The sequence below is a fragment of the Neolamprologus brichardi genome, chromosome 12 (assembly GCF_056152115.1).
Source record: "Neolamprologus brichardi isolate AB-2024 chromosome 12, ASM5615211v1, whole genome shotgun sequence".
NCBI lineage: Eukaryota > Metazoa > Chordata > Actinopteri > Cichliformes > Cichlidae > Neolamprologus > Neolamprologus brichardi.
The window spans coordinates 6,440,880-6,460,180 of record NC_142115.1 but is presented as its reverse complement, the minus strand read 5'-3'; the positions used below and the strand labels follow the sequence as shown (position 1 = coordinate 6,460,180).

Genomic DNA, 19,301 nt, shown 5'->3' with positions numbered 1-19,301 from the left:
CGTGAAGATTGGGACACTTCGTACAGTGTGTAGGGTCACTATGCATTCATTTTAAGTGTTTCATATTGCCCGCCACGTTTTCCTCAGTGTACCTGGCAGGTGACACTGTGACACGTGACGCGCTGGAGCTATCAGTTGGCTTTATACGGCTGACAAGTTATTCCTTAAATTCAAATTCAAATTCAAATTCAAATTTTATTTGTCACACGCACACAACCATACACAGTATGATATGGGGGTGAAATGCTTGTAGCTGTACAATGCCCGACCATTAAATGACAGAAAAAAGTTTTACAGTATTTACAATTTACAGGTTACTACAAAATTTACAAATTAACTTAAGAATTTACAGTAAAAAATGTTAAGATACCCTTCCACCGCTTCATGAATGTCCAAGTTGAAACAGAGGCATATATATATATATATATATATATATATATATATATATATATATATATATATATATATATATATGTATAATGTGTGTGTGTAAAATGTTTAATAGTTAGGACAGATTTTTCTGGGGAAAGGTTTTAACAACTTGTTCAAAAACAAGTCGAGAATAGACATTACCGTAAAAACACAACATCAGAAATTTATTGAAATATTTTGAGAGAAACATGACATTTCAAGGAGATTTCTGCAGCAGCAAAGGTGGTGGTTTTGCTTTGCTTTTAAAACCTTTTTTAAGCATTGGCGATTATATACATGTCCTCAATGTCCTTTTCATTCAACGCTGAACATGGGCAGCCCTGATGGTCCTGTATTAATAAAAAATATATAAACAGGTAATACGAGGGGACGAGCAAGAGCTAAAGACTGAAAGTAAAGACGCCTTTTCCCCCACACCTTTTTAGTTTTTATTAACTACAATAATCTTGCAATACTCTGCCCAAATATGCTTATACAGCTTTATAGGCAGCTTCATGCAGACAGAATGAAGGCATACAAATACAAAAAGTCCATTGCTCGTTTAATGTATCACCGCTTTAATTAGAAAAAAAAGGATGGAATTGAGATTGTCTTAGAAAATTGGAACATTTATTCACACCAGCTAGTAGCAGAGACATACCAATACCACAAAACAATAAGGTTTAAAGTGAAAGGTGTTTGCAAAACAAAGGTCCAATTTTCTGTAAAGGTGTAAAAGGGTCCCCCGCCCTCCTCTGGGGTCTTCAGGGGGTAGTACTGTCAGATGTTTTACAGGACTGGCGTGTATCATCTGTTAATATGTCTTAATAAGGTCCCAAGAAGCACAAGGTGTTGTAACAACAATAACATGGCACCAGCCAGCTGGACATCGAGCAGCCTTTTACAAAGCACACTTGATCCGTTTGGCACAAGGGCCACTAACATTGGCTGTCAACAGGAGATTAAGTTCCTATGGGAGAGGGGGAGGTCGAGACCCTGAAACATCCATGAAGACATTTGCTGGGAATGACGTGTCACACACAAAAGTCAGCGGGCAGACGTGTGTGTCGTGTTACCTGCTAAAAAAGATATGAATCTTCATCATCCAAATAAAAGTTTTTGCTTTCAGATATGATGCAAAATTGATTCATGGTGAAAAAACAAAACAGAACAAATGAAGGCAATGAATAGGACAGACCGACTGCTCTTTTAAACTCCAACAGTCTACATAGCTTTCCTAATTTACATTCATACATTTCTCACTGTCACAATGAAAACATAAGTCAAAATCATTATTAAATATATTTAATAGAAATACACAGAAAATATTAACAACCATATTGAAAAAAGGATCCATTACAGTATTCCACAAGCAGAATATTTTGACCGTTTCAATGCAGTGGGGGCTCCCAGTGAATTCCAAAACTGGAATCTCAACCCATGCTCAAGGTCATGGTTGGCAGTGCCAATAATAGTTGACTGTGGCCACATCCCAAGAGCACCACTTTGTATCCTGTTATCTTTGGACAGTCTGATTGAAAGGAGTCTCCTGTGGGCCAGAGAAAGTGAAAACCCCTGTGCCGCTGCACGTGTTCTTTAAGTTGGCGATTCAAAAGCATCTTAAACCACGCCACCTCTTTAGGTTAGTGGTCTGGTTCTAAAGTTCCAAGTGAAACAACAGCCGAGTATAAAGAGAAGAGATAGATGAGGAAAATTAAGCCTGTGACAGAACGATGACAGAAACTCTGTTAAGCTGAACTCAGTGGAATCACAGCCCATCATTCCTAGATGACTCCTCACAGCACCAGCCTGTCCTCCCCTCCCTCCTGGATGATCTGACCGATAGACTCCCGGTTCTTTGCCCTTATAAAGCACTGCCTCTTGCACTCCATCAGCTGCTCTAGGTCACGCCACATCTTCACCTGCTCCATGTTGGCGCTGTGGCTCTCCCTCACCGTCTTCTGTTCCTCTCGCAACTTCTGGAGACCACACGTGAAAAGAGATATTGGTGAAAAATACCTCCGTTTGCTCAAAATGAAATGAACCCCAACATGATCACATTTGTGCCAACCTGGTGCAAACAAAACTATGTTAAATCTGTCTCATTATGACATTCTACTGTCCTCTGAAGACCTGAGATAAAAACAACAGCCATTTATTCAAAGACAGAATTCAGATTTGATGCCATATATCTTAATATAACCTTAACTCAGCAAACTAGATGCACATTTATGGCATTTCCAGAGAATTCTATAAAGAATTTGCTTGCACATTTATAGAGTAATACATACAATTTACTGTTTTGTTTTGTGTCCTGATGTGAATGTTCAGGTGCATTCCTTACTATGCATTACTTTACTTCCAAAGCAAACTCTGTGAAACCTCCTTGGCTAACCTGTGTGTCCTCAGATCATGTTCTTGACAGAATAAAGGAATATTTCCAAGTATTGACCCGTCCTAGAATCTGCTAGGTCAGCACTCGCTCAGCACACTTTTCTCACCTTGCCAAGTAACTCCTGTTCGGAAATATTCTTCATGTACACTTCCCTACAGTGAACAAAAGGAAGATTAGTAACATGTGTGCAACAGCCATTTCTTAAGCTGATTTCACCCCACGTATTAAAAATAAAGGTGTGTCATCACAACAGCAAGGAAACGGTGGCAGTAGATTAACTGGCTTTATTGTAATGAGAGCCTGCTGAAATAAAAAAGGCCATTCATCTCGCAAGCAGCTGGCTGGCCTGGCTCAGCAGGCTCACCTCATGGCTTTCTTCTTCTCTTGCGGATCGGGAGACACGTAGGCCTTCATCTCCTCAGCTGCCCTCTGTATTTGCATCTCAAGGATCTGCCGAGGACAGAGAGGCACAGATCCGAGTTTACAGTTTGTGCCAGTGGGTGCTTGTGGGGGCAGGTGGCTTACAAAATGCTGCAGCATTGTATGCACTCATGTTTCTAATTTGGCTTGAAAACAGCGATAACCGTGCACAGTCTTTGGTCCTGCTTTAAGTACCGTAACTACTGTATCTTTTCAAAATACTTGCCTGTGACATGGTGTTGATATGATGGTATCGGTTTTCCTTCTGTGCCATCTCATCCCTCAGTGCTTTCACCTCCTGTGATTTAAAGAGAAGATGGACGTTCTTATATAACCATGCTAAAGATCAAACATGTACTAACACAAGGGGAAAAAAGCACCAAAATTCACCTAAAGTGCTGTGCATATGAAACCCTTGCACTATAATAATTATACCTGCTCCAGTTTTGATCTGTTGCTCTCCAAACCAGCAGCACAGCTTTCATACTGTGCCTTCTTTTCTTCATACTCTTGGCCTAACTCCTATGAAGAATCCGAGCAGGACACACCGGAACAGAAAAGCAAATCCATTACTAGACAGTAAGAACTGAGACAAATGCACTATTATCAACACTCGTGTCCTGCTCACAGCACTGTTTAATGTCAACAAAAGATCCCAGCTGTAGTTTTAGCACTTTAACCACTTACAGAGTCTATTTATGTCTTCCAGTTGCAGCTCTTCATTAACAGACGTGACACATTGAGATGTAAGAGCAATTCTGGGCACACATGTAGGAAAATTAAATCCTCTGCTCCAGCTCAGGGATGCAGGATGCTTTCCCATTATACATTTATTTATGGATCATGCAAATTACTCTTAATGGACCTTGTCCATGGTAGCATAATATTAAAGTGAACTTCTACTTGTTCGCAGAAACAGAATTAGGACTCACCGAAGATATTTTGGAGCATGAATTACCCACTCTTTCTGAAAGTTATACTCTGTAATGAAAAATCCGTACCAAATTCTTGCCAGGATCCTTTTCCTGACAGGCTGGGTGTTAAACAGGGATGCTGTTTTGTCATGTGAGCTGAAGGTCCTTGTTTCGATGTGGTCTTTGGCACATCAAACTGTCTTTACAAACACCGTTTGATGTGCCGTGAGGTTTCTTTGAAGTTCTCGTTTAATAATTCAGATGATGCTCACCTGACTCTGCTGTCTCAGTGACCTCAGTTCTTTAATAATTGGTGCTAGCGCAGACTTCTTCTCCACTATCATTGAGTTTAGCTTCTTCACCTTCAAAAAACACAAGATAACGGCACACACTGCATTAACAATAAAAACAAAACACAAAAAAGGAGTCCTACAATAATCACACATGTACCTTTGTATGCATTCACAGACTTAAGAGTAAACAGCAGGTAATGCAACTGTGACTAATGATGAAGTTAGACAGCATTGTCAACCAGATCAACATTTGGAGAAAGTGCCTATAGCGCGTGTGTAAGTAGGTAAGTATTGATTGAAACATTCCAGATTTCAGTTTTATGGGTTTGAAATACCATTTTTAAATTTCAGTGTACAGCGTGCTTTCAGCATGGATGCAGGTATATTTGATATCATCATTAACAAGCAATCCTACAGTCTGCAGAAGTACACACGCTACCGAATTCATAAAAAAGTCACAACGGATGTCCTGGGCTTCCACACAAAAGGATGATGATGGAAGTTATGAACTAGTATTCTTGTTGTAACTTCCCATTACTGACAACAATAAAATCAAACTTTCAGCTTTAATTAAATATCCCGAGCATCAACACAGAGGTTATTATTTGCCAACATGTGCTGAAATTTCACTTTGCTGTAGTTATTTTAGACTTTCGTAAACTCCCTAAAGGCCAAACTCCAGGGAAAGTGCAAATAAATAAATGGTGGCTAAATGAATAGTTCAAATCATGGAGTGTGTGTGTGCATGCTGGTTCACTGTCCAGCTCAAGACAGGATCATAAATTTCACATTTTCCCTGCTGTGGGAAAACAAAATGTGGGTGGTAAAAGAAGAAAAAAAAAAGTCTATTACAAATTACAGTGAGCCTGTATCCACAATACAAGGGCCATAAAACTGAATCAGCTAAATGGGCTTCAATCAATTAAACTGCAACACTGGTGCTTTTCTTTTCAGTGGCATATCATATTCTCCTACACACACAGACACACACACGGTTAAAGTTAAAGTTATGCTTTAACTGACAACACTGGAGACAATCATGTCATTTAAGTTCACGTTATCATCAATGCTAACAGTATTTGTTGGCACATGTGCAATAAGCCTTTTACGCCTATGCATACTGCATGCTTATCGTTCTGTCTGTAACTGTGTTGGCTACGTCCGAATGAAGATGTGAAGAACATTAAATTGGACATGCTCTGCTTTTCCTTATTTTCTGTCATAAATACAATGTTCCAATAGTGATTGCTCATACGCTCTTAGCAAGATGGCTAAGAGTTCAAATAATGAGGTCTGTATGTGTACAAGTAACCCGTGTCAATCAAAAGCTCAGAGTGCAGACTGCTTTAAACACTCAGTTGTTTCTTCTCCTGGCTTTATATGAACTTACTGAGAACAGACTAAATAATTGATAATCAGTATGTATCTATAGTAACTACTAAGCCTACAGTAAGTCAAATAGCACTAACAAAAAGTATAGTCACCATTTCAGACATGTCATCCAGAGTGCGGCCCTTCTTCTCATCTAGCTCACTCTTGATGGCAGAAACCCTCTCCAGCTCTTCCTGAGTATCACTGTAGCCAGAGATCCCCTTCTCAGCCTCCACGGCTTGCTTTAAACACAGCACAAATAGTCAGATGTTGTTTTTTGATGATTAGGAATATTGTCTTTGATTTCAGACATACCACCTAAATTCCCCAATAATTGGGATTCTGCATAAAACGCAAATTAATACAGAACGCAGCGATTTGAAAATCTCATAAACCCATATTTTATTCACAATACAACCAAGAAAACATACCAGCTGTTTAAACTGAAACATTTCACCATTTCAGGAACCAATCGTGTTACTGTCAACAGGTCAATAAATGATTGGGTATAAAAAGAGCATCGAGGAAGTGAAGAAAGGCAGAAAGGCCTAGAGGTAAACAGCCTAACAGCGATAAAAAATGGCCATGCCGCAGCATTTTTTGAAACATGTTACTGCAATCAAATTGAAAAAAAGGCTAATATATTTCTTAAAATGTTCTCACGTTAAACATTTGATAGGTTTTAATACTCCATTTTGAATAAAATGTGGGCTTATGAGATTTGCAAGTCACTGCATTCTGTTTTCATTTACAATTTATACATTTCATGGAATTGGGGCTGAATATTGCTCCACGTAAAATTAACATTAACAGGGTGTCTGTCATTTGATCTCTAAAATGCATAAGGAGTATGATGCTTTAAAAAAAAAAAAGGGGGGGGGGGGGGGGCTCATATGCAAGACATTTTTTCAACCAGAAATGTGATCAGAAGGAAAACGTCCATTGCTTTATCAAATCCTTGTGTGGGATGCAGACAGAGGAAGAGCAGCAGATGGAACTGTCAGAAATAGTAGCTCAGCCTGCGTCAGAGAGCCCATCAACAAGTCAGGTGCTGGGACCACACAAAGGTGTGAAGCCCTTTCTAGGAAACTTCTACCACTTCACTGTTAGCAGAAAGTATGTGAATGGGAGGATCAAGTGAAAACAACACATTTGGACTGACAGAATGACGAAGGGGGAGGAGGTGGGGCGGTTATTGCATGAATATGACAGTTCAGAGAGGACAGCAGGAGCAGTTAGGAAGATTTCTCTGGTCCAGGTCCAAATACTTAACATTAAATTATTACTTAAGGGTGTCTTTAATGAGACTTCCCTTGTGCTCTGTTTATTTAAGTATATCACGGTAAGCCTATGTGGGATTCACTGTTGACTTTCCTTATGGTTTGTCCTGTAGCATCACAATAGTCTTCAGAAAGCAACATAAAGTTGTGAATCCCAGTCCTTCCTTACGATTCTGCTTCTCTCACGTGAAATTCAAAATCAGGAATTACCAGTTTCTGCTGGACAGCATCATGTCTCTGCTTGAGAAGCTCCTCTGTGCGCTGCACGACTCCATAATCTGCTTTCAGCTCAGCAATTTCCTGGCGTTTCTTCTTGTATACTGTTCCCTTGCTGCGGAGTTTCGCCACTAATCGTTTCATCTTAGAAGAACAACGAAACAGAATTCGGCATTAGTCACAAATGCGAAGGAACACATTATGGACATGCCTGTAAGTCCTGGATAAACACATTTTGGGCAGATTGCTATTGCTTTTGGGTTTTTTGGTGGTGCAGTAATTAATACTGGAATTAAAACCAGCTGACAGATTGTAAAGGAAACAGGCCAGTCGGTGCCTTTCTATCGTTTGCGTTATTTGCGTGTTCTCCTAGTGGCTGCATGGGTTCTCTCCAGGTACTCCGGCCTACTCCCACAGTCCAAAGACATGCTTGTTTGCTTAATTAGTGAATCTGAATTAGTGGTAGCTGTGAACAAGATCATTTAGTGTTACTCAAAGGTTGCATGAAAATACCCAGCAGCTCTATATTCAATATGTCCACTATCCCTCCCCATCACATGCCCAAACCATCCCCGCCTTACCTCTCTGACTGTCTCCAAACAACTCAACCTGACTGTACCTCTGATGTGTTCATTTCTAGTACTTCCCTCGCTTCCATCAAAGATTTTAGTATCAACTCTGACACTTACAGCTCTGCCTCCTGTCTTTTTTCCAGTGCCAACATCTGCTAACATTAAATCATAGCAGGTGTCAGTGCAGTCTTGTAAACCTTCCCTTTCACTCTCACTGCTATCCTAATGTCAAATGTCACCTCTGATACTCGTCCCCAGCCGCCCTGCCTGCACTCTCCTTCACCTCTCTTTGTGAGCTGCTGCTCCCAGATATTTGAAGTCAACTAACTTTACTACCTCTACTTGCTACTTCACCTTTCCACCTGCCTCCCTCTCGAGTACACGTATCCATTCTGTCTTACTACTACCGACTTTTAGTCCTCTTCTCTCTAGATCATACCTCCAGGAAATAAGACATAAGACCTTGTTTTCTTTCCTCACCAATTCATCTGGTAACTCTTCGCTACTTTTGTTGAGCCAGAGTTCAGGCAGGATTTGAGCTTGTCTCAAATCCTGCCTGAACTCTGGCTCAACATCTTCCTTTTTCAGCTTCCACCATTTAATCTTTGCCTCTGGCTTCACTTGCTTCTTCTTCTTAATGTCATCCTACAGACTCAGATTCTCCCTGGACCCCACCTTGCAGTCTCCAAACTCTTTCATATTGTACCTTCTGCATAGAATATAGGCCATCTGCATGCACCTACCTCCACTCATTTACATCACCTCTTAAAGTATGTGATCACCACAGCTTTACCATTTCTCTTTCTGCATTTTTATCCTTAATACCATCCCTGCCCAACACCTCCCCCTCACCTCTTCATCTACATGTCCACTGAAGTCTCCTCCAAACACCACTCTCTCCCATCTCTGCCACTTCCTTTCCCTTTTCTACCTAATATTCAATTTGTTGGACACACACACACTGACAACATTCATCATCACCCCTTCAATTCAATTTCAAGCATTTCAGCTCATCATCCTCTCTGACACTCTCTTCACCTCCACAACACTATTCACTTACTCTTCACGCAAGCTCACCCCTGCTCATTTCTCTACATATCTACATTATGGGAGAACAGCTTGAGTACATCTCTAATGCTTCTGACCTTGTTTCCCTGTAAGTAGTCTCCTGCACAATATATCCACCTTCTTTTTTTCCCCATCATGTCAATCAGCTCTCTCCCTCTACCAATCATAATCCCTACATTTAAGGTCCCTATTCACACCCCCACACTCGCTCCTTTCCTTCCCTTACTACCTCCGAACACGCTTCCCCTCTCCTCTTCCTTTGTCATCGGCCAACAGTAGCACAGTTTCCACTGGCACATTGCTGGCCAACAGTACTGGAGGTGGTTGTTGTTGACCTGGGACCCGACCAATCCGATATAGAAGTCTCACTCTTGATGACCTGCGTGTTTGATTTGGCAAAGAATTTACGTCACCTGCACTTCCTGATGCAACCCTCCCCATTTATCTAATGTAAATATTGATTATAGGTCCTTCAAAATAACAAGACACATACATTTTGATATTATTGATGGTTCTGTGAAGCACATTAAAACCTGCTGTAACAAAGAAAGTGTAAATTTGATATGGAAACTGCAATGAAAGAGGCCTAAACACAGTTTATATTTGGAGGCATGGTGTCCGGCACAGCTGTGATACTATGAAAGGCTACAGGAGAAGACAATGGCTCGAGCCAGGGGAGGGAAGGGATTAGAGAACAGCAGCGGCTGCAATGAGGAGGCCTGGAGGCCATGCTATGATCTGAAAGAGTCACCCGATCCTTTGAGATTCACAGCCAGCTATGTGCAGCAAACAGCTTCATCTGACAGAATAACTGCTTTAAGTGGATGCTCACTTACTCCCCACCCCAAATGTCTGCTGGGACACACTGAAACTCCTCCACAATGAAGAGCAGCTATAAATGAACACGGACACAGAAGAACAGCCCCAGAAATCACAGAATGTGCTTCATGCGGATCAATGCGTGTGTGTTTGTGTGCACATTTATTCTTTGTGTATTTTGGAACGTCAAGGGCAGACGTGACTGCAAGAGGAATTAACAGAGCAGAATTATACTGCATAGTGTTCCTGACACTGTATCCCCAAAACAACTGCTGTTAAAATGGACGGTGGCTCATTCAGCAGTACACCCACACACAAGCAGACCAGTTAACAAAACCCTCAACCGTGCAGCGTATGCTCCAAATAACTGCACGTGGGACAAACAGCAGGAAATCAAAATAAATTCACATTATTTCAAGTTTTTGAAAAAAGCGTTAGTCGGATTTGTGACTGAAGTAAGACTAAATTTAACCAGAGTGACGAGGATGCTGGTTAAAATGGTTTCTTGTTACTTTCCAACCAATGACGAACAGATGCAGTCATCCCCCCTCAGAGAGACCCTGCAGTTGGTGGGCGGCATGTGATGACACGTAATGGTCAGAATGGAAAATACCTCTGATAAAGTGATCATCTCCACTGCGGCTGATAGCCCGAAACTACAGGAGTCTGATAAGCCGCATTTGACAAAACAGTTTCCATTCACTTCATTCATGTGTCGTCTCAAGGGCCTCTTTGTTTCTACAAACAGCTCTCTAATTTCAGTTAAAGAGTCTCAAATTGATTGTAATACATTGTCATGACTAATGTAAAATATAATAGTGTGCCTCATACTTCACTGTTTCTAACTATATTTCGTGGTGGAGAGTTTGTGTCTATTTTTTGTGTCACCAAACATGTCCATTTGTCACATTTGTTTAAAATAATGATGCAATATAATAACATATTTTACTATTAATGTAGTTATGCTTAAGGTGATTTAAAAAGCTGTAAGAAATCAGGGCTAAACATATTCATCACATTTTCCACATCAGCAACTTAATGCATTCCTTCGCCAACTCAGTTCATGCAGCTTGTTCTGTGGTTCAAAAGGCTGCCATATAAAAATGTGTTCCCTCAGCCGAGAATCTGCATCCCTCTAACAGCACGCTCCCAGGAAAAGAATTTGCAAAAGTGCCGCGTTTCCATTTTACATTAAACGGAAACTCTGCTGTGAGGTCTGTTGTGTTTTCATCATATGCTACAGTATTGCCTCTACACTAACATAATGTCAATGCAGAGCTGTTCTGGCTTTGGTGCCTTTTGGGCAACAGCCTGGATTTCTACAGGTTTTGGGGCTCATTACTACATACTTTTACTGGTTGTACTAACAATTTTGGGAGGAAAATCGCAGTGTACAAAATCTTTTTTTGTTTTTGTTTTTAGGGATCATGGATCCAACAATATTGCTGTGCTGTGCTGGTGTCAGCTTTAGGAAACCATGGAAACTGATTCTAGAAAATTGAGCTTTGATGGTCCCAGCGCAGCTCCCAAATCATTAGCATCTCTCTGCTCTTTCAGAGCAGTCACCGTCAGCTCCGTAACTTTAAATTTAGTCTACTGGCCAGCTGAGAAGTGATTACTCAAGTCTTTTGCCAGATTTTGTTTAAGTTTATTCTATATTAAGTTCACTTTAACTGATCAGCATGAGTAAACCATACCACGTGTCTAAAAGGACAAGGAGTACATCTTGTAATGGGATATAAATAGAGAGCAAAGTCTCTCTACCCAAAGACTGCTCAAGGTTTTTTTGTCCAGCTGACTTGAATTAGGAGACTGATTACACTAAAGATTAAGAAAAAGGCCAACTTTCAGGAAGTTTGTCCAGTACAATCCTTGTTCTGGACATTCTCTCTTTTGTGTTCTATTTATGACTGTGCATGGGAATGTGGGGGAGTGCAGGGAAAAGGGATAAGTAACATTAGACAGTGAGCCTGTCTATGTTTGGATAAGAACAAAAATAGCCTCTTGTGTTTTCTGTGGATTGCAAATCTTCTAGCAGTTTCTTTGATAAAGCTGGAGATGATAGCGGTGTCCTGTTTTTAAAAACTCCTTTTTTGTGGAGCCACAAAAAAACAAAAACACACACGCACACACACACACACACAAAAATCCCCAGCAAATATTGCAGTGATTTGTGAGTGTGTGTACCGGCAGTGTACCTCATCACCACGAATGACCTCTTCCCCATCTGAGCCTCGTGTCTGGTTTGTCCTCTGCCTCAGCTCCCTCTCTGCCGCAGCCAGCTCCTCCCTTGCTTCCTGAAGCTCCTCTGCCTTTGACTCCTTCCTTCGAGCGATGATGGAGGCCTACAAGGGTCAGGTTATAGACATATACAAACACGATAAATCCATGGAAAATATGAGAAAATGAAAGAGCTGAAAAAAACAAACATTTTTCCTATGACACACACTGAGAACAGAATAAAGATCGCTAGTGTTCAGTCGTTGACCTTTCAAATGAAAAACATCTTTCTGCCTCTTCTTCTTAACCTATTTAGGAACAGATGGACAAAGGGATGAATGATTGTACAATATACATCTTTAGAGTGAAAAACCTTAAGAATTTGAGTTTTCTGAAATAAACACAGGGTCACAGTAAGATGTTTTGCATTCAGACCTATCCTTTGGTCTATTTGCATGTTCTACGCACACTTATGCAAGCTCCATCTGCTCGGCAATCAATCTTTCCTCCAACTCTGTTATGAATATAATTCTGTAGTCCCTTTTGTGGATTCTGAAAGGTCTCTGTTCCATAAACATCCGAAATTTCCAGTTTGTATGGTGTGTGTACTAAGTAAATACTGGTGCAGACATGCCCCTTTTATCATACCACAAATTGCACATCCTGGATCCCTCTCCTTGTGTCTTTTACCATAGATGTGAGCAGAAGAAGCAATTAACAAAATGAGACATTGTTCCCTAAGAGCCTCATTTTAAAGTAATTAAATATGATGTTTGGCACAACTGTATCAAAATTTGTTTGGTTATTGCTCAGCTACAACTTTATATTATGATCTCAGAAGTAACAGTGTTCTTAACATGAATTACATTAAGGTTCCTTTTAACCTGTGGGAAAAAAATGCAGCTGATTAAAGAGTCAAAACTAGACAGAACAATGAAAGATGACTGAAAGAATGAACACAGTCAGCACCTGTTGTCTGTAAAGGGAGAGTTTGTCATCCATGGGGTCATATCTCATCATCCTCTTCTCAATCAGCTGGTTTATCTGAGAATCTGCTTCTTTAATCTGTGAAAGAGTAAATTAAAGGACATTTAGAATCTTGAAGGTACACAAGCATAACACCAAACCCTGGTCCTCCAGACCTTGTCCTCCAGCTCCTGGAGATCAGCCTGGCCCATCGCAGGCTCTGATGCCACCTTCTGCAGGAACTGCACGGTACGCCTCATGCCCTCCAGCTCCTTGGGAAGCTTCTCAGAGACCATGTAGGAGTTGATCTTGATCTCCTCTTCGAGTCGCTTCATTAAGCCTGAAAGAGACTTTTCTTTAAGCTATTTTAAACCTCTTTCAGGCATTCAGTGCCTAATAACAAAAATATATGGTAAAACAACTATTTCGCCAAAATGTTATTGTAGAAAGACAAGCGCTTGTTAAATGTATACTAAACATCAGCAGCCCCATTTAGTGTTCCTAAAACATTTGTAGCGCTTCTGATTATTGACTTTAATTGTGCAGGTCCATCTCTGTCTGCACCGCAGTCGTTTTAGAAACTGCAAATGTGTAAATCTGTCATTTGGCTAAAGACGCCAACAGCAGATGAGAACAAAAGGCGACAATTTCACCATCAGATAAGCTCTATTAGAGCACTTCAAAGATCAGCATAATCAGAGGGTCTCAGCAGATGAAAGCCCGTTAGCAGAGAGACACCCGCATCACACTCTGATGTGACCTTGAATCCACCCATCCAGCTGTATGCATGGAGCAGGGACATGGCTACTCACTCTCTGGATTAGCATCTGCTGCAGCTTGTCGCAAATCCTTCAACTGCTGCTCTGATCTCAGCAGCCTCTGCTCAGCCTGAAACAGCTGAACACACAAAAACAGTCACAGATACAGGCACTGTCAGGAAATCAGAGCACTACTTTCATATGAAATCATCTTCCTGTTTTCTGCATTGATGTGCCAGTTTTCAGTCGATAAAATATCTAGAAACAATGAAAGTGAAAATAAAAAGAAGACTTTAACATGTGTTAGGCAGCAGTCGTGGATGTGTTTGATAACGATGAGACTGTGCGCCAACTGTTTGCAACGCTGTATCGTATTTTTTTTGCTGTTGTACACTTCTTATGTTAAATGCTAAAATCTGACAAATGCAAAAATAGAAAACTCACTCAGCAAAGTAAGTCCTTCTAGAATCTAGTTTTGCCACCTGGCAGTCACACTGCAAATCCTCTGAGCACCAGTTTGGGCAGTTATTTTACAGCATTAAACTACAGACATTAGACTCATTTTATATCATTTGTTGCATACAGCTCACTGTGTGACCAGTGAAACGCCTCTTTTTTGTCAGTGTACAGAAGACAGAAATCTGTCACCTCAACTAAAAAAGGGCTTAAATTGTAGAAATAATTGTATAAAAATACAGTAAAATTTCTGGTAGCTCATTGCCCAGAATATTCTGCATTTATAATTACTTGTTAATTCACAGAAAATATCCTTGTTCTGTTTTGTCGTTGCCGTTTCTCTATTAGTTAATGACATTGGTGTATTATGAATGGTCATGGGTGACATCAGCAGGAAAAGCTGTAAAACTTACGAACAAACACAAAATTTATGTCCTCCTTTACAGTGTTCAAAGCCAGCCGGTGGGCCAGACTGGACTCTTTGATGGGCTGATTCTGTGTGACAACGCTCACTAAACACTAACAAAAATAGTCACAGACAGATAATTATTATAGAATCAACAGCCAAAAGTGATAAAAAGGTGCTTACAAAGGTTGCCCAAAATGGCCCAAGATAAGGTTTCTAAAAGCTTTTTCCCAAGAAATTATATTTCTACAATCATTGTTGTTCTTACAGAATTCCTACAGATTTCAGTTCAGTTTCTTTCTTGTGATGTATCGGCCAAAACTAAACTGAAATGAAAACAAAAAACTAAAACAAACAATAAAAACTCTGTGAGCAGAAAACTCCACATTAAATCCAAACCCAGATTTTGCCAGACACAGTTTTTTTTTTTTAAACTCCATCAAGCAAGAAAGGAGAAGCAAAAGACAGCGAGAAAAGGCAGTGTGCATAACGGCCCACAAACTTGTTTAACTTGATTGTCATGACTTGCTAAAATATACTGTGATGAACAAAAGAGCTGATAAATGACACAAGTAATCCCAAGTATTTACCTGATTCTTTTGCTCTTGCTTCTGGTGAGTCAGCGCCTCCTCCCTCTCCTTCTCCACCCGCAGCTGCCTGGCCTGCTCCAGCATCCGCTGATGGTTAGACACCGACTCCACCTAGTGGAAAGAAAACACCATTCAGTGCTGCGGCAGTCATCGGAGGGTCAGCGAAAATAACTGCGACCCTCTGACAGAGTCAGGTTTCACCTTTTAACAGGGCCTGTAAGTAATACCTAGAAATTCAGCACCTCATTACTTCTAGCCTTGTTAAGCAGCCTTGCAGCCTGTCACATCCCTGTCAGGTTTATTAGAGGAGCTGATAATATATGTTTGAGGTCATGTTTTCATTCCACAGTCAATTCTAAAGCCTTCCAATCATTGCAGGAGTGCCGCAGCCTCCCAGAGCAGTCTGCCTTACCCTCTTCTTCAGCCTCTCCACACGTTTGATGAGCTGGTCTTTCTCTTCTTCCATGGCACTAATGTCCTGTTATTGCAGAAAAGATGAATTAATGTCATGAATGTCAGTTAAGCTTATGAAAAAGTTCTACTGTCATTTATTACACAACAAATATAAATTAAAATCAATATGTGAGTTTCATACTGACGAAAGATTATAATCAGTAACTTCTAACAAGCAGTGTAGTAGTAGTAAAGAGTAGTAAAGAGTAAAGCACGACTACAGTGTGAAAAAGTGTTTGCACCCTTCCTGATTTTCTAGTGTTTTGCATAATTATCACACTTACATGTTTCAGGTCAAACACATTTTAACATTAGACAAAAATAACCAGAATAAATAGAAAATGCAGTTTTTAAACGATGATTTCATTGATTAAGGGAGAAAAGTTTTTCAGACCTACCTGGTCCTGTGTGGAAAAGTAACCGCTCATGTTAAATCAAGTTAATTAACTCTGATAAACGACATTTTTGGAAAACAGAACCGGTCTGATGGCTGGAGCAGGCACAAATATCTTAAAAATCAACACATCATGCCACGATCTAAAGAAACACCCTAACCCCAAAAAGAAAAAAGGCTCATGTCACATTTAAAAATAATAATAATAAAAAATAAAAAGGTACATCATACCAACAGTAAAACCTGGAGGTGGTATTGTGATGGTTTGGGCTGTTTTGCTGCCTCAGAACCTGGAAGTCTCGCAGTAGTAAATGGAAGCATGAATTCTGCCGTCTACCAAAGCATCACAAAGGAGAATGACGGCCATTTGTTCGTGACCTCAAGCTGAAGTGCCCTTGGATTTGTAGGAGGAAAATAATCCAAATCACACCAGCAAGTCCACCTCTAAATGGCTTAAGAAAAAATAATAATAACTTTGAAGCGGCTTAGTCAAAGACCTGACCTGAACCCAATTGAGATGCCTTAAAAAGGAAGTTCATGGTCAAAAACCCTCCAGTTTCGCTGTGTTACAACAATTCTGCAAAGATGAGTGGGCCAAAATTCCTCCCAGTGCTGCAGACTCACTGCCAGTTGTCGCAAACACTTGATTGCAGTTGTTGCTGCCAAGGGTGGCCCAACCAGTTATTAGGCTTAGGGGGAATCACTTTTTCACACAGGGCCATCCAGGTTTGGATTTTTTTTCCCCCTTAATAAGAAACACCTTCATTTAGAAACTGCATTTTGCATTTACGTGTGTTATCTTTGTCTAATACTTAAATTTGTTTGATGATCTGAAATATTTAAGTGTGACGAACATACAAAAAAAAAGAAAAAAAAAAATCAGGAAGGTAGCAAACACTTTTTCACGCCACTGTATTTGTTACCCTTCTTATTTCTGCTGTGGAGAAGCCTGAAGTCCTCAGCTGTTCACACTCCTTATGATAAGTCTTAAATCCTTCCACCAGCTCTTCATACTGTCAACACATATTATTTACCTTTTTATTAAAATAGCAGTTCCAGTAATGCAGGAGGTGTATGTATCTTTAATATGCTGACAAACCTGGTGATAAGTGTCATTGATGATATCGTCCTGCAGAAAATCTGCAGGCACCTCGAGCTTAACAAGAAAACGAGCCAAGTAAGCCCTCTTCTTCAGCTCAGGGACTCTCTGCAGCAGCCAGTGGAGGATTGGGTGAATCACAGGTTTGCTGCCAGTCACCAGACCCTGTCTGAAGCTGCTTCTGCAGGGAGGGATGAAGGAGGAGAGCTGATTCAAACTGCAGAAGGTGAATGGAAAACATGGAAGATCCCCTGCTGCGTTTCACTGGTAGTGAGGTGATTACAAGATTTAAGGTACTTTATTTATGTGAATTCACTGTAAACAGTGAAAACTAAGGAAAAGGTGAAAAAAATGAGAGCTCTATGAATGATGTGCATGTTGAGTTTAATTTTATCAATTAATTTAATTTGATTTATACAGTGCTAGTTCACAGCAACCATAAGTATATGGTGTTTTGTACCATAAGCTAACAACCCTACGATATTAAAGAAAAAAACAGAACAGCCCCACAGTCCTCTGTGAGCAAGCACTTAGTGACAGCAAGAAGAAAGAACTCCCTTTTAACAGGAAAGGATCTCTGGCAGAACCAGGCTAAGTGAGGTCAGCAATGTGCCAGAACTGGCTAAAGGGTGAGTGGAAACAAAATAAAGAGCATAGAGAAACAAGGGCAAAATACGAACAATTGGTCTTTTATAGTTTAAGATTTTTCACAGGGCCCATTTATCAAAAGCCAAAACATCCTGTGTTTACACAGTTTTGAATCGTCATTGTGGGCATGTCCCATATGCCCAGTACATATGGGACATGCCCATATGTACTGGGCATGTCCCAGTCTTGAAAGGTATTGGAGGAACATACTTCAAACCCTGTCTGCAATTCTTGAACACTCCTTCTGGCCAGACAGAGTCTTAGTAACACACCCACTCTCAATGGCTGAGAGATCTTATGTACTGTTTAAGCCTGGAAAAGATCAGTTACTCACTTAGCAATACCAACAAAACCTTCCACCAGGGCTGGGGACCCTTCCTGAAATTATTTGCAAGAGACACTTGAAGAGTGGAAAGAGATGAAAGAATTGCTCAGTGCACCATGATGGTTCAGGATCGCCTGATCCAGCCGTGACTATACAAGCTTTAACAATAAATAAAAAAAAAGGTGCCCGTCTCCCAGAATTACCCTGAAACTATTTTATGTTATAGATGTTGAATTAAAAAAAAACAAACTAACAAAACACTTTGAGTGAAACAAGAAATAACGTACAACGACAATTTGTCAACATTAGAAACATCAGAATTAACTAAGGGGAAATTTAGCTGAAAGTGTCTGCAGATACTTACACATCAGAGAGGTTACCAGGAGGTTTGTATTTCAGCATCCCCAGCAGAGCACATATTCTCTTCACAGTCTGTTCAGGCATTTCTTCACGGATGTCGATGGCTTGCTATAATAATAAACATCAGTGAGAGAAGTCCGGCGTTATTTCTATGAACACCACACATAATCACTCGGAAACAAGTGTAATGAACTTTAGCGTCTAGTGTTGGTAAAGATATCTGATAAAAGTATCGGTTCACCTTTGGGTCGATTTCAGCCAGAACATCGTTTAAAATCTGCAACAGCTGCATCGGTTCAAGTGAGTCAAACGTGATGAGATTGAAGTTCTTCTTGAATGGTTCCCTGTTCAGCTGTTCGACGATGAATTTCAACTGTTCGCTCATCTTGGAAAAGTGTGATTTGATGCACTTAGTGGCTCTTCTTTGCTTGATTAGCCAGCTAACGCTAACGCTTTAACTACGCTTTCTGTTGTCGACTAAGTTAGCTTAGCTCGCAAACCCGTAAAATAATTATTTAAAATCTTGCTGGTTGTGCTAGGAAGTCACTATTCAGAAATTATAACAACAATTGCAAAATCGTCTTACACAAGTTTTAAGCAGCTAGTTAATTAGCAGAAGGAAAGGCAACGGTTACTGTGGAAACCATAAAGACGGCGTCACTGATTGGTTGCTAACCGGAAGTCGCTCTTACGGTCCGTTCAAGAGTTGTGTTCAGCTAATCCAAAATATAGTTTTGGTTCAACGGACAAAACAGTGGCGGTATAAAAGTATTCTACAATCACTGGTCAGAGGAGTAAATGAAGAAAACCTCAGTCTAGTGTCATTCACGGTCGAAATATATGAGCGCAATGCCATATATAAACCCT

At 40.4% G+C, this 19,301-nt stretch overlaps 1 protein-coding gene across 1 annotated transcript; it reads right to left on the bottom strand.

The window, feature by feature from the left end:
• Positions 1–1,695: 1,695 nt before the first annotated feature.
• On the bottom strand, positions 1,696–19,114 carry ift81 (intraflagellar transport 81 homolog). Its single transcript, XM_006797505.3, has 18 exons — positions 18,676–19,114; positions 18,439–18,542; positions 17,102–17,282; positions 16,926–17,015; positions 15,568–15,633; positions 15,156–15,266; positions 13,758–13,842; positions 13,122–13,285; positions 12,949–13,044; positions 11,958–12,104; positions 7,295–7,444; positions 5,918–6,046; positions 4,413–4,502; positions 3,662–3,748; positions 3,453–3,524; positions 3,171–3,256; positions 2,913–2,958; positions 1,696–2,390 (listed from the first exon to the last, which is right to left on the bottom strand). Exons 1-18 carry the CDS (start codon positions 18,817–18,819, stop codon positions 2,208–2,210), a joined length of 2,031 nt encoding a protein of 676 aa, XP_006797568.2. The 5' UTR covers positions 18,820–19,114; the 3' UTR covers positions 1,696–2,207.
• Between the last annotated feature and the right edge of the window lie 187 nt (positions 19,115–19,301).

Excerpts from the sequence above, each read along its gene's own strand:
- ift81 (XM_006797505.3), bottom strand. The coding sequence starts at position 18,819 with ATGAGCGAACAGTTGAAATTCATCGTCGAACAGCTGAACAGGGAACCA. Across the intron at positions 12,105-12,948 it reads TCTCCCTTTACAGACAACAG|GCCTCCATCATCGCTCGAAG; the intron begins GTGCTGACTGTG and ends TGACCCTTGTAG. Across the intron at positions 3,257-3,452 it reads ATATCAACACCATGTCACAG|ATCCTTGAGATGCAAATACA; the intron begins GCAAGTATTTTG and ends TGTCCTCGGCAG.